Source organism: Octodon degus, unplaced genomic scaffold (assembly GCF_000260255.1).
Source record: "Octodon degus isolate 3935 unplaced genomic scaffold, OctDeg1.0 scaffold00023, whole genome shotgun sequence".
NCBI classification, from domain to species: Eukaryota; Metazoa; Chordata; class Mammalia; order Rodentia; family Octodontidae; genus Octodon; species Octodon degus.
The window spans coordinates 7,583,086-7,597,338 of record NW_004524599.1 but is presented as its reverse complement, the minus strand read 5'-3'; the positions used below and the strand labels follow the sequence as shown (position 1 = coordinate 7,597,338).

Genomic DNA, 14,253 nt, shown 5'->3' with positions numbered 1-14,253 from the left:
GTGATCTGCCTGTTCACAGCCTCTCAAGAGCTGAGATTATAGGTGTGTGCCACCACGCCCAGACTCAATTGCCATCTCAGCACACCCCAGGGGGCTGGTCCTCACAGCAGGCCTGGGGATCAAACCCCGGCCCCTGTGCCTGCTTGCAGGCACTTTAATCCGCTGAGCTATTCGGCTGGCCCTGAGGTCATTCTTAATACCAAACTTAGACTCACTGGAACTTGCTAGTGAATGAAAGAAAACCTCCTTTGTAATGTGCATAATCGTGGCTTTGCATCCATAGATCCGCTGGCATTATTTTCTTCATTTCACGGGTAGCTACCTGACACTACTGCGTTTTCACATAAGCAGTGTGAGAGCTCTGTTCACTTTTTAATTCATCACGGTATCACTAGCAACGAGAATGTACTAGCTGTTCAGCAGTCATCACTTAACAAGTTTCTATTATTCTAAATTGTTAAGTATTGGGGATTATAAAGACTATGGATGAGCACCCCCCCACCCCTGGCGCGCTATAGTTTGAGTATTCCCTAAGGGTCTGTCGTGATTAAAGGATCCCAAGATGGTGTTATGGGGAGCAGGGCCTGGTTGGTGGTGTCAGGTTGCTGGGGGCACGTCCTCGGAAAGGACTGTGGGACTCATCCTCTCTCTCTCTGACTTCCTGTTTGGTGATATAAGCTCTTGCACACACGTGCATCTCCATCATGAAGTGACTAGAATCTGAGAGAACCTTTGTGTGAATGAATACCAGTGCCATGCCCGTGAATAGTGAAAACATTGAATTTAATAAACCACTTTGTTTTATAAAGTTAATTGCTTTGGATATTTGGTTATAGTGATGAAAAGCTGACTAATACATCACCTTTCTCTTGGTATGCCCTTTTCAAAAAAAAAAAAAAAAATTAAAGTCTTCCTAAGTATCCAAACTCCACTATTTTCGCTCCCTGCTCTGGGTGTTATTATAAGAATTATTTCAAGCACATGCGTCCTTTCTGAAGCTCTTACTGTATGTGTTTTAGATGAGTTCAACTTTAAGCTTAGAATCTTAAGGAATAGGTTTATGTGCATGAGCTACTCTCAGCTTTTGTCTCCCTCTACTTTTGGTAGCTTCTTTGTCCGGCCATGCCAATGGGGTCACGATTCAGCTTTGGCCAATGGGGACCCTTGTGGCATCACTGTGCTTATATAAGATGAGGTGCCTTGAACTACTCCAGGAAGAAACAGAAATTACTGGAGGCTATTTGAGAACAAAATTCAGGTATAGAAACACATGTATCAGAAAGAGGCATTGAAATAATTTTATGACCCAGTATGACCCAGAATGACACAGGAACTTTAACTGTAGATAAATAAAACTTGGCACATGGTAATTCAAGGATTGTTTTTGATTGAGAAAGGGCCAAATGATGCAAAGATGATGCCGGAATTAGGAAATTGGGTATATTTACATTTGGGCACTTTACAGTACTATTTTGGGAACATTTCTATTGTTCCAAATGTAGTAGAATTCCAGTTAGTCACTTACCTTTTTACTTAAGTGGGGACCATTGGTGCCCCCAGTGCTTCTCTGTGATGGTGGCACTTGATACACATCTTGTTCTTGAGCAGCGTGGCCCGTGGGTACTTGGTAAATTCCCTGATTCTGGTAGGAAGGTGGCACTTGGTAGACAGTGTCACGAGATGCTGCCTGTGAGTTTGGCACTTGGTAGAGCATGTGTTGGCCAAAGGGCTGGTGCTTGGGTCCAGAGATAGCCGGTTCATGATTGGAGGGGGTCTCCTGCACAGGACCAATCAGAAGCTTCACCCGGTTGCCAGGGACAATGCCTTGCCGACCGTGTAGGGAGCACAGCCACCATCCTTCTAGACCCCCAGTATTCTGCTCAATGACAGTCAGGATGTCTCCCTTGCGAAAGGCCAGTTCCTCAGCACATTCTGGAACATTGTCATATAAGGCTCTTGCCATAAGATTCTAGGAAGGGAAGAACAGAAGAAAACGGTGTTAGAATATTAGCTCAGTGCCTTCAACACCTAGAGCCCAAGCTCTCAGGCAGAGAAACACTTCCTGGAAAAAATGAAGAGTAACTTGAACAATAGCCTATAAGGAGCAAAACAGATGGTGCAGACAAAAGACAGATACACACATACTGCGCCTGCCACCACTGACATCAGTCTGCCTCCTCGGAAAACCTCAAAACACCAGAAGAGTTCTTTCCTCTAGAGGTTGACACTGTGCCAAGGAATTATGAGTAGCTGCTAAAGAGTTAGTGAATGGTTCACTACACAGAACAGTTTTCTTCCTTTTTAAAAGTGAGCTTAAGGGGAAAAAATATTCCAGGCTATTCAGATGCACCACACTGGGCATTTCTCAGGGTTTTTTCCATACACTGAGGTAAAAAGACTCAAGGAAAACCCCAAATAATGCACTATAAATGACATTTATATGCAGTGTTGAAATGCAAACAAAAGTAAACTTCTATGTGCCTTGGCAAGGCTTAAAGGATCTTATTTGCAGATAGTAAAGATGCTTTTGGGTATGGGGGAATCGACAGGCAAGATGTATAGATGTGGCATAATGCCTGTGTGTGGACGTAGTGTGACAGTCATTGGTGTCTACAGATTTGACAGTGGAGAACCAGGTAGATGTCAACTCTTTCTCGTTTGGTCTTTTTCTCCTACCTCTCTCGAGGACCCTTCCTCCTTCTGTCACTTTATCACCTACTTTGTAAATCTCGCCATTCCCATCTGAAAGCCCCTGCTTCCCCCTCCACGGGCCCCAAACACTCTCCCTCTTTGTATTAAGGCCTGTCTGGCACATTCAGTACTAAGCAGACAGCCAAAGTAGGCATTCAGCAGAGTGGGCAGGCAGTACGTGCTGACATTCCTGGAAGGGGTTCAAAGACTGCAGATTTCATTTCTTGGCGTGAGGAATGGTTCCCAGCACGCGGGCTGCCGTTACCGCACGCCTGCCCCTTCCCAGTGCACAGAGAAGTCAGGCAATGTTGTAAATTCATCGCAGGCACTCAGAAAATGAGAAGTGATCTCTCTAGTGCATTTTAACATTTGTTAAAATGTTTGGATGCACTTAGTGTCATCGCAGTGGGGTCATTTATGGACGAAAGAACTGCCGACTGGCTGGAGCATGGTTAGGGCTTTATTACACACCATAACGCATTTGTGGAATTTGGAGCTGTTTTTATTTGGAATTTGGCCCCCTGTTTTCTTCTCTTGAAATGTGGGCTTGTTTTTTTCAGCCTCATGTCTTCCATTTCTTTAAAATGGACACACATTTATCGTTGCCTCTGTGCTCGGCCCTTAACCACAAGGCTAGCACTGCAGGTCGTTGTCTCTTAAGGAGTGGAGTGGCCGGGTGTGTGTGCGGGATCTGCCCTCAGCACAGGGTTGGGAAGAGGTCCAATTCCACCACTGTTCACCAGAATCCTTTCAGTCAACACAGCTACTTAACATAAGGAAAAGCGGGAGAACCACAGTGCTAGTCCTGGGAGGTTTCCAGTGTGAGGGTCTCCCAGAAGAGGACTTCAATGCTCAGAAATGATGAGATCCGGGAATTCTGTACCTACCAGCTGAACAGTAAGGAAAGCTAGAAGGAAGCTGACGAGTGTATGTTTTGGGTGAAACCTTTACTTAGTAGTTACATGCTAGGGACCCCTGGTTCCCTCTAACAATGGAAAAGTGCACATTCAGAAAGATAAATACAGCCCATCCTGATTGGTGGAACCATTTTAGGATGTGTCATGATCCTAAAATTACCTATGTATCTTTCATCTTTGTGTGTTCAGTAATTTAAAGATGGGCCATAGAGTTACAGAAGACAAAGTTCTGGTCCTTTGTACCAAAATGATCTCAGGGAAATACTTCCACCCAGCTTGTACCATGCCTGGAGAGCCAGGAAGACTCTGGCCACTCTGGTCTCTGTCCCTTTCTCCTGTGCCCATTCACAATAATTGGGAATGGCTGGTAAGGAAAGCCCTCAAGGAAATCAGAAGTCATCCAGTGGAGGACAGGCGTATGGGAGCCAAGGGTTGATGGCTGTGCAGTTATCTTGGCTGCAGAGAAGGGAAAAGAAAGAAACAGCAAACAGTGGACAGGCAGAGGGCTACAGACCAATCAGCAGAAATCAGGGGAGGCATTTGGGGCTGGGTCACTTCCAACTCTGCCGAACCCCACAGGCACTGAGGAGAGAGCCAGACTGGGCTTGATTAGAGGCGGATAGAAATCCCCAGGAGTCCTGCTGGAGGCTCTTTGTCTCTGTCCCAGTAACCTGCCTCACAGGGAAGCTGCATACTCCTATCTCCCAGAGCCCCAGAAGCTGCTCCTGGTGGGTTTGCAGGGCCTCTGGTCTGTGCTAAAGTGAGCCCTGCAGTGAGTTCTCCTGCCTTTCTTGCAGCTGTCCCCACTGCCAGGGGATCTGTATGCAGAAGAAGCTTGATGTGGCTGCTGACAGCGGACCTCCTGTGGCACCGGCCACACACCAGCTCACATGCAGAGGGCCATCTCAGCGTTACTTAATCTCTGTAGCACAGCCTACAGAGAAGCAATTTCTGCACTAAGCCACCCTTCTATACAGAGGGCCTCTGCCTTCTTGTGCCTGTCTTGTGAGTTTGCTAGAGGTTTAAGTGAATTAATTTAAAAGAATTGCTTCAACAAGCCAAAGACTTAGCAGGCTCTGATGCGCTCTTACCTTTTTTCCTTTGATGGATGGCCCTTCACTTCCTGGCTTCCCACTAACTCTGCCTCCTCTAGCTTCTCAGTTAAGAACTAAAGATGCCATTATGTATCCCTACAAACAACAATAATGAAACCAGAGACTTTTGGAGGCAACGTAATAGTAATAATGAAGATAGGGTTGAGGATATTACTAGGCAAAACCACGAATGAGGAGCTCAACTTTTGAAACTACTTGCTGTTGGGTCAAGGGCTCAGTAAGAAGATGAAATACAAATTCACTTTACCTGGAATACAGCTACTGCCACTCAAGACTACGCTAACTTCTTAAGTAGGCAGAGGGATAGTTAATTCTTCCACTAAGCAGGAAAGGAGGAATGTTCTCCCTTAGAGCAAAGGTGGAAGTCCTTGAGGCCACAAAGTCAGAAGCTGGTTCCCTGACTATTGTAGAAAATCCCCAGAGCAGCAGTTGTCTATTCAGGATCTACTTTTTGTCAACCTGGAAGACCCTTGGATATTTATCTCCAGGGGAGGAAAGGTCAACCCAGAAACAAATCAAGGAGAGATAAGAGCACTGTGTAACCCTATACCCACCTGGAGGTGAGCCTCCCAGCCGGCGGTTAGAGGCAGCTAGGGCAGAAGGGTTGGGGTAGGGCACAGGACCTGAAAGCTGGAAGGGATCTGAGACAATTAGAGTCCAACTCTGTAACTTCACTAATAAGAAAAGGAGGCTCAGGAAGTTAATGAGTTGCCAACTTGCCAGACAAGAAAGTCTGAGGACTGGGATCAGTAACCAGGCCTCCTACCTCCACCTCAGAATTAGGATAGCATTTCGTGAAGTCAAATACATATGCTAGAGAAGTTGTTGCTCTACTCAGGGCTGGATATTGGTATTTAGGGCCCTAAACCTCATCTTGTGGGCATCCTCACACCATGTTTTCTAAAAACTCTCCCTTTGGCTTTCACAGCACCACTTCCTAGCTCTGCCTCTTTTGAGCCTGCACCCCCTGCTCCTGCACAGACTGTTTCCCTACATCTATGAGATCATGTCCAAAGAATCTTTCCTTTGCACCTTTCTACATGAAGCTCATCGCTGCAAGGGCATCAGGACGCAGACAACAGCCAAATCCACACGCCCTTCCGCAGTTGCCTAACTACAGGGCATCTAACCAAAGAACCTTTTCAGTTAGAGCTTTGGTCAAAGGGTCTGTAACTCACCATTTGCAAACAACTTCTGCCTGGCTTCACCAGTCTGTTACTGCAGCATGCAGCCGCAGGAGGCAGGAGCCTCAGCTTCTCTGGGTCTTTCCACAACTTGAAACCCATCAGCAGGCTCTGCAGGCCCTCCTACTGCCACTCCTCCTCCTCGATCACCTCTTGCAGCCCCCTCCCCAGCATAGAAATTATTGCCCACTCAGTTCTCTTGAATTTAACATCATTCCACTAAAAACCTATCTTCTATATAACCACAAGAATTAGCTTTGCAAAATCTATCTGGTTCTTTGCCTTTCTTTGCAGCGTGGCTTTCTTGCACCCCACTCAAGTCTGTGAAACTTCAGAGCAGGGATTCTGTCTTATTCTTTTTGCATTTCCAGAACTTTAGCTCGGTGTTTGAAACGAAATACATGCTCATACTGTGACTGCTAAATTGAAATGGATTCTGGCTTCCGATGCTCTGCTTCTCTGCAGGGAGGTTGAAACTGCTTTTCTAGAGAATTCAGCAAGACATTTGCTTAACGCTTTCAGGTGGAAGTATGGAAGGTAGATGAACTAAGCGCAAAGATGAATGTCGTGGTCAAGTCACTTGTCATTGGAGCTTCACTGGCAGAGTATGGGAGCCAGCAGGCAGGAAAGGCCTGCCTTTCCCTGTTTAAACAGGATAATGACGCAGATGGGGCAGCCCAACCCCTCTGAATCCAGGGTTCACAACTACTGAGCAAACAGGAAAGCCAGGAGGAACTGACCATCGGCAAGACAAAACACAATGGTCTCTTTAAAGGGCTGTCTTTCTCTTTAGAGTGGCAATCTGCATCTGGTGGTAGGTGACAGAGCCCCATTCATGTCCTTCACCAGAACACTTTGCTTCTGCTGTTCCTGGTTTCCAGGCAGTGCCTGAGGAGCAGGAAGAAATATGGTACAATGGGCCAGAAGGGCCAGCACAGAGACAGGTGACACAGCGACTTCTACCCCTCTGTCCCCCTCTAATGCCTCCCATCTTTTTTCTTTTTTCACTGCTATCAAAATGTCATGAAAGCTTCTTGCTCACACTACCAGGGAAATTATCTACTTCTCCCAACCCAGAGAGGTGTGACGTGTGATTTCCATGACTGTTCACTCTGTTCTTTGAAGAGAAATGAGACACAATGGCTGGTGTGTCACTCACTGAGACGGATAGCACCATCAATGGCCTGGCTTCCTCTTATTATTTTTACCTCATTCTATATTTATACAGGAGATCCTGCCAAGGCCTCGAGGCTGCTCCATGCTTGATGACATGACTTTCCTGTGCTCTCCCCCCCAAACATTAGCCCTGGACTCCGGTGGACTCCCATGCAAGCATACACAGGCACGGAGGACAGACCCTGAGAAACAGACTCGCTAAAGGAAACGGCCTTTGTCAAGGAACTCAGCCCTAAAGGAAGTGGCTGAGAGATGGCCAGCACTGAGGTCAGCCTTGGGGCAGGCTGGGAGAGAGAAAGAAAGGCTCTTGTGCTTTTGTGCATGCTGACAAAAGTCAGTTTTGGCTTGAGAACCCACAAACCGTTTAGCCACATTTCTGCTTTCCCATCTTGTCACCTTCAGATACAGGGGGATAAAAGAGACAGTTCTAGCCCAACAACAAGGAATGTCTACAGGCACTGGGAATTTGCTGATTGGCAGACTCGGCTTATACCTGTGTGTGAATATTTGGGGTGTCCAGTTGTTTGAGTTGTGGTTTAAATATGAAGTGCTCTCAACAGATTCATGTTTTGGGGCTTGGAGTGGAGAGTGGATCATGAGGATGCGAACCTCTATGAATGAGCTCACAGATGAGGTAGGGTCCCCATTGGGGGACAGGAGATACTAGTGACTGTGCCCTGGGAGGGTATGTCTTATTCCTGACCCCTTCCTCTCTCTCACTCTGGTCCTGTTTGTTTTTCTTCTTGGCTGCCGTGAGGTGAGCAGCTCTTCTCTACCTTCCCTGCCACTAGGACGGTTCTGCCTCACACAGGCCTAAATGCAACGAGTTTGTCCAGCCATGGACTGAAGCCTCAAGAACCGTGAGTCAAGGTAAGCTTGTCCTCCTCCTGAGTGGTTTTGTCCTCAGGTACCTTCCTAAATAGCAGACATGAAACTTTCAAGAACAGCAGTTAGAAGTCAGATCTGACCTGAGCAACAGTGGTTGCTGAGCAACAGTGGTTGAAGTGTGTTCTGACACGCTTTCCAATGGGTAATCTGAATTATCCCACAGAGACAACAGGAAAGGGTCACATGAGGTCCTGCTTCTCATGACGTCTACCTGCCTACCACCCACATTCAGCATTCACCATGAAAGACTCCTCTTGTACCTGATGTTTCAGCCAATAATTTTTATTTTCTGAAAAATGCATTTTCTAAACCCTAACGATGGCCTCAACACTTAGAAGAATTATGAGTTCTCTGCATCTTCATGCTATTCAATTTCCCACCAGTCTTTCGGTTTCCTCAGATTCCTCAGCTCTGTGAAGGTCAGTGGCAGTGTTCTCTTTTGAGCAACTGTTAATGGGAAATGTTTTAAGAAATGAGACACTAAACAGCTGCTTCCCAAGTGTATTCCTTGGCATGGCACGAGACATCAGTAATCTCTCCTGTGTGCACTTGGAGTTGTGCATACTGTCCTTGGGTTGGGGGTCTTAATGTCTCTTCCACAGTGGCTTATTCCTGTTTGATAAGTAATTGTCTGGAATCCACTTTTCTTCTCATGGTTCGTAGACCAAGGCGCTGTTTCTCCTGGAGACATGGTGAACAGTCTGGTGGTCATTGCAAATCTGGATAAGTGACTCTCTGCTTGAGATTGTAGTCTACAATGATGTGGTGGCATGATAGGAATAGCAGTGCTGTGAGTCTAGAAAGCTCTTGTGTAAATGTTGGGCTCCTCTCCTTCCTGTGTTGAATGACTGCCAGTTACTCTCCTTGGACTTTAGGTTGATGGAGGGCAGAGGCTTTCATGTGCTGAGATTTGTTTACCATGAAGTAAAAGCCTAGAGCCAATCTTTGCTTCATACAAGACATGTCGCCAACAGATAAATAAATAGGTGAGTGTGTATGTGTGTCTGTAACTTCACAGCTCATCATGATAGAGAAGAAACTTGCGGACAGTCTTCAAGAAAAATACATGAGCTTCCTTCATAAGTCCAATGGTCATGCATCATATATGTAGATATACATATAAAACAGTTCAATTTTCCACTTGTCTGTGTTCTTTGAGATTTAACAATTCAGTTAATTATTTTCTAAGGGTCCTAAATAAGGTAGAAAAGCATGTAAGTTCCTATGGGTATTAGAACCAGCAGTTGTCCATGGCTTCACCAGAATGACTGGAGAAGTATTTTAAAATAAGAAGGGCCTGTTCTAGGCCAGGGTTTTTGCCTTATAGCTCAGGGGGCTTTGATTAGATTAATGGAGAGTCAGAGAGAGCATCTGGTCCTCTTCTTAATCTGCACTCCCCCTCTCCACCAGGTGCCCTTCCTGGGAATCTTGTGCATCTCCAAATTCAGCACTGTTGTTACTAACCCTTGGAATTTATAAGCATTTGTACTCGGTTGCCTGGTTTTGATAGCTGTCAGTACAGAATATTGGCAGAAGATCAAAAATATGGGACAGGCATGAACTTTTTCAGGGTTCTGTCCCCAGATAAATCTGACAGGTGCTCTACAGTAATGAAGGCCTGACACCCACTCATGCAAAAGATAGGTTTTATTAACGATAGAACAACTGTCTGGACTTCATCCAGCATTACAGGGCTGGCACCAGATCATATCTATCTGCCTGTCTAGACAAGTCCCTCCAACAACCAGGTACTTGGGGAAGAGAAATGAGAATGAAGTTATAAAGAAGCAGGCAACTCCAACCTACTCTATTATGGTATATTTCCAGAAATGATATACTTCTCAAAAGTCAGAATGCACAAGTTACAGTATCCAGTAAAGCTCTTGAAAAAAAGTGATTTTCTAGCTTTATATTTCCATTTATCTTCCCTTCCTGCATCAAGGTATGCAGCCCAAACCAAGCCCACCCATACAAACTCACCCAGCATCAGCAGCACACAAGCCTGGTATGCATCTCAGCCAGAAGCCAGCTGATGAAACTGGGGGATCTTGCCCCTTGGTGAAGTGGTTTTAGACGACACCTGACCTGAGCTTGGTTCCTGACTCCCATTATCTATTGCCCCTGTGAGCTCCTCAAGAAGTTGTAAAACCCGGATCCACACACTTGACTGAGAGGTGTGTATTGTTGCTGCCGGCTGAGTGGACAAATTTTAGAAACTGTAGCTTCTCTGCTGAAAGAGAGGGAAAATGGCAGGAGCCAATGGAACAGAAGCCATCCTCAAAGGAATTGTTAGTGCCTGCGAGTATAGACAAGCTCTTACATGTGCATGTCCTACACCCGTTTATGAGAATAAAATAGCTTTCTTAATGGTATAGTTCTAGCATGTTCTAAGATTAGGATGTGTGGGGAGAGGAGCCTCTTGGAGAATTTGTAGCTTGCTTGCTTCTTTCTTTCTTTCTTTCTTTCTTTCTTTCTTTCTTCCTTTCTTTCTTTCTTCTTTCTTTCTTTCTTTCTTCCTTCCTTCCTTCCTTCCTTCCTTCTTTTCTTTCTTTCTTTCTCCCCCCCCACCTTTTCATTTTTCAATTTGAGGAAGGGGCTCACTAAGCTGCCCTGGTGGAACTTGAACTTACTAGCCTCCTGTCTCAGCTTCCTGTAGTGCTAGGGTTTCAGGAATATGTCTAGACTTGGTAGCTTTAGAGACAGTTTCAGGGCTTTACATTTGAGAGATATTTTAAGCTGCTCAGTATTTTTGGTATTCACATGAACAAACTGGTAATAATCCTAGAAGAGGAAGTTACTTTTTGATTAAGATGTGTTAATTAAGCTCGGCCTCAGTCAGGATGAAATTCTGGCAAACACTTTCTTGGAGATATTTTTGGGCTTCCATCACATAAAACCAATGAGATAATTAATTTTAAGCAGAAGGAAGTGGGAGAGATTAGAACTGTGGTGGTTTTCAAGTAGTGGGGGTTTTGTCCACCGTGGGACATTTGGTAATAGTTGGAGGCATTTTTGGGTTGTCACAGAATGCGTGTGTCACTGGCACCTAGGAGTTAGAGGCCAGGGACGCTGCGGAATGCCTGACAGTACACAGGATGTCCCCAAGCCAAAGAATTAACCAGATCACCGGGTCGATTGTGCTCAGATTGAGAAACTCTGGAGGGAGAAAGGGCGACAAGAGTGAATCTGAAGGGCCTGGCTCCAGTCCTTGATAGAAAAACTAACAAATATAATCCCTGCCTTTGGTGCCTTTGTTTCCCCAGTTGTAAAATGGGGATAATAAAAATGTTCCTTACAAAAATATTTTCAGGATTCATGGAATTAAGTATGTTGCATGCTCTGATTCTTCAGAAGAAAGATCTCTGTACCATCGGAGCACAGTTAGGACTGGTACTCGGATGAGCTCATGAAATTCTCTTAATCATTCTCCTCCCCCCAGAAAAATTCCTCCAGGAAAAGAAAACAAATGAGAAATGATCTCATGGTGATTACACCTACCACACCAAAAAGCAGACACAGTTCAGAGCAAAGGAAATTCCTCCCCTTCAGCAACAACTGAACTACATCTGTAATTAAGATCTTAATAAGGGAGGCAGGGTTTGCTGGAGAGCTGCAGGCTATGTGACAGAGGAGCTACCTGGCCAGGTTTAAAACAGGAACAATTGAAATCCGACCCCCCTCAGGGCTCACACTCTCAGGTGTTCCAAGTGAATCCATATTTGAAAAATAGGCTTTCTTTCTCAAGACATCTATTTCTGCGAAGTTGGGGTGGGGGAGAGGCGGGTGGGGGAAGAGGCAGGGGAGTGCACCTTTTTTTTTCCCAGTAACAAATAAGTGTTATTTATGACTTTTGTGAGGAATTTGCCTAAATTCACCTTTTACTAAAGGCATGTAGTTTCCTACAAAAGACTGCCAGCAGGGGAATGACTTAGATGGCTGGCTGATCTGTGGAGCGACTCAGGGATGGTCTACACAGTGACTGTGTGTGTTCCTGAACTTTCTGAGAGAGTTCCCAGTTTCAAATATCCTCGTCAGACCAAATGTCCCATTGTCAGTTTGTAAAACATGGATCCATACCCAAAGAAATTATAGATTCAAAATGAAAAAAAAAAAAAAAAAAAAAAAAGGCTGGGCATACAAGTCTATTTCTTCCTAATGGATCTGCTTCGGTTGAGTTGAAAGAGAGAAAAGACTTCGGTAGGTTTTTGTAACTGAGGCAATGAACATGTTCTTCAATTGACAAGATGATCTTTTGTAAGCAAGTGAGATATATTCCCAGGGCCTCTGGGCTTCTGTGAGACTGCCTAGAAATCCTGCCTCACAATGAATGGTGGGATGAAGAGAAAGAGGATTTTGGGCCCTTATTTCCTATTATTTCTTCCCTTGATCACACCAGGCTCTTAGCAAAGAGGTTCCGAGAATCAGAAACTAAAGCTGCAATTCTATCCTGGGGAATGCTCCAGGGAGACAGGGTGTCACAATTTTGCTATTCAGATGCTGTTGTGCTAAAACAGACCTTAGGCTGGGCCACAGACTCTTTTCAGGCCAGTCTCTAAGTCACACTACACACAGCCAGCAAGAAGAACAAGGAAACTACCCATCAACAAGTAACTGACATACCTAACACTAAAGACAAGGAGCTCCAAAACAGGATGTGTTTACCAAGTGCACGTTGCTGCGATTCCCTGAACATTGGCCCTCACTTTATAGTCATTTTGGAAGGGGGAGGCTGGTGAGGGTCAGCAAAGCCCAGCTCTTTCTTGACTAGTGGAGCAGAGAGCCCTGGGGACAGAGGAGTTCAGATGAACCTTGAGTTCCAGCCAGATAGCCTATGGGAGGGTGGTGAGATAAAGACCATGACATAAGTACAGGAGATCACTGGCAAAGGGTGTCCACCTAATGAAGAGAGATGAGGGCGGTCACTAGGGAGAATAGTGATGACACAGCAGACTAGCTCAATAGATACAGCTAAGAGATCTGGTTAACTCAAACTAGATGGAAAATAGATCTGGTTAAATTTAAATCTTACGTGTATTTTGGTTAGTACAACTTTCCACTGAACTTCACAGGTGCCCTCCCCCAAGCAAAAGAAAGGAATTAAAATTAATTTCAAAAGGAACTAGCTCACATTTTTGTGGTTTGTAGTGTTTGCACTTTTCCATATTCATGTTGCTCCATCTTTACTTTTGAAGAGCATAAACACAGGGACATTTTTGGTGACATAACATGACCTTGCCATATTAGAAATATTAGGAGGAATTGTAACACGACACCAAGAAGTTTGCCAAGAAACATGAAACTTCAAGTCACTGGACTTTGAGTAAGGATCATGAGCCACTTGGTAGGCACCCCTATGCACCGTGTTTGGCTGGGGAACTAGAGGCCAGCTGAGTTTTAAGAATAAAGTGCAATTTAGATCGTAGGCCATGGTGGGGCGCTATCAGGTGTATTAACAGCACTCCCCTGGTAACTTTAATATCTCTGTAATCAGCTGCCCCAATTGCTTATCTCAGCCATGAAAAATTCCTGTCACCTATCATCACCATCCATGCCTTCTGGAGGGTCAGTTCTAGCTGCATCAAGGGACACGCTTCAGTTCACTAGATTGCATTGTTTACAAAACCTTCTAAAAGATTTCCCCTTTCCAGCAGGAGGTGGGAAGGTGCCAGCAGGAGGAATCTGCAGTGTCCCCAGTTCCAAAGTCCTTGTTAGCCAGTAAGAATTACCTCAGGGAGATGGCTGGAATGTTCAGAGTAAATACAATGGAGGGGTGTTGTTGACAAAGTATAAACAGGGCTTGTGGATTTTTTTTTTTTTTCGTCTCATTTCCATGCCCATGCTCTTTGCAATCATCTATTTCCTAGGCAACTGGTTGGCATTTTAAGTTGGAAATATTGTATTTCTTCTCCAACATCCCTGTTGTGTTGATCTTAGTAGGGAGGCTGCTAATGAAGTCTATCTGTTACTGTGGAGTAGGGCCAGAGTCCTAGTGGCTGGTATTCCAACCCAATTTGTCTAGGCTTCTTTTTAATCCTAAAATGATCTAAGAACAGATATTCAAGGGCTTTTATTTCACATCAACATTACTCTGACTGCAGGGCACAGAGATTACCCTAAAGTCATTCATGTACCTTTGGCTTTTTAATTTTTTTTAAAAAAGTTTATTTATTTGATACATGGTCTCATTATGCAGTTTGGACTCGCAGTGATCCACCTGTTTCAGCCTCCCCAGCACTGGGTTACAGGCATATACCACCATGCCTGGTTTCGGGGTCAGCATGG

At 45.0% G+C, this 14,253-nt stretch overlaps 1 protein-coding gene across 2 annotated transcripts in view; it reads right to left on the bottom strand.

Moving 5' to 3' along the window:
- The window catches only part of Nedd9 (neural precursor cell expressed, developmentally down-regulated 9), a 190,314-nt gene that overhangs the window by 26,070 nt on the left and 149,991 nt on the right, over window positions 1-14,253 (bottom strand). For both annotated transcript variants that reach the window (XM_023712077.1, XM_012514072.2), the window contains one exon: window positions 1,526-1,969. In XM_023712077.1, the coding sequence (XP_023567845.1) occupies window positions 1,526-1,969 (444 nt within the window). The remainder of the gene's footprint in view (window positions 1-1,525; window positions 1,970-14,253) is intronic.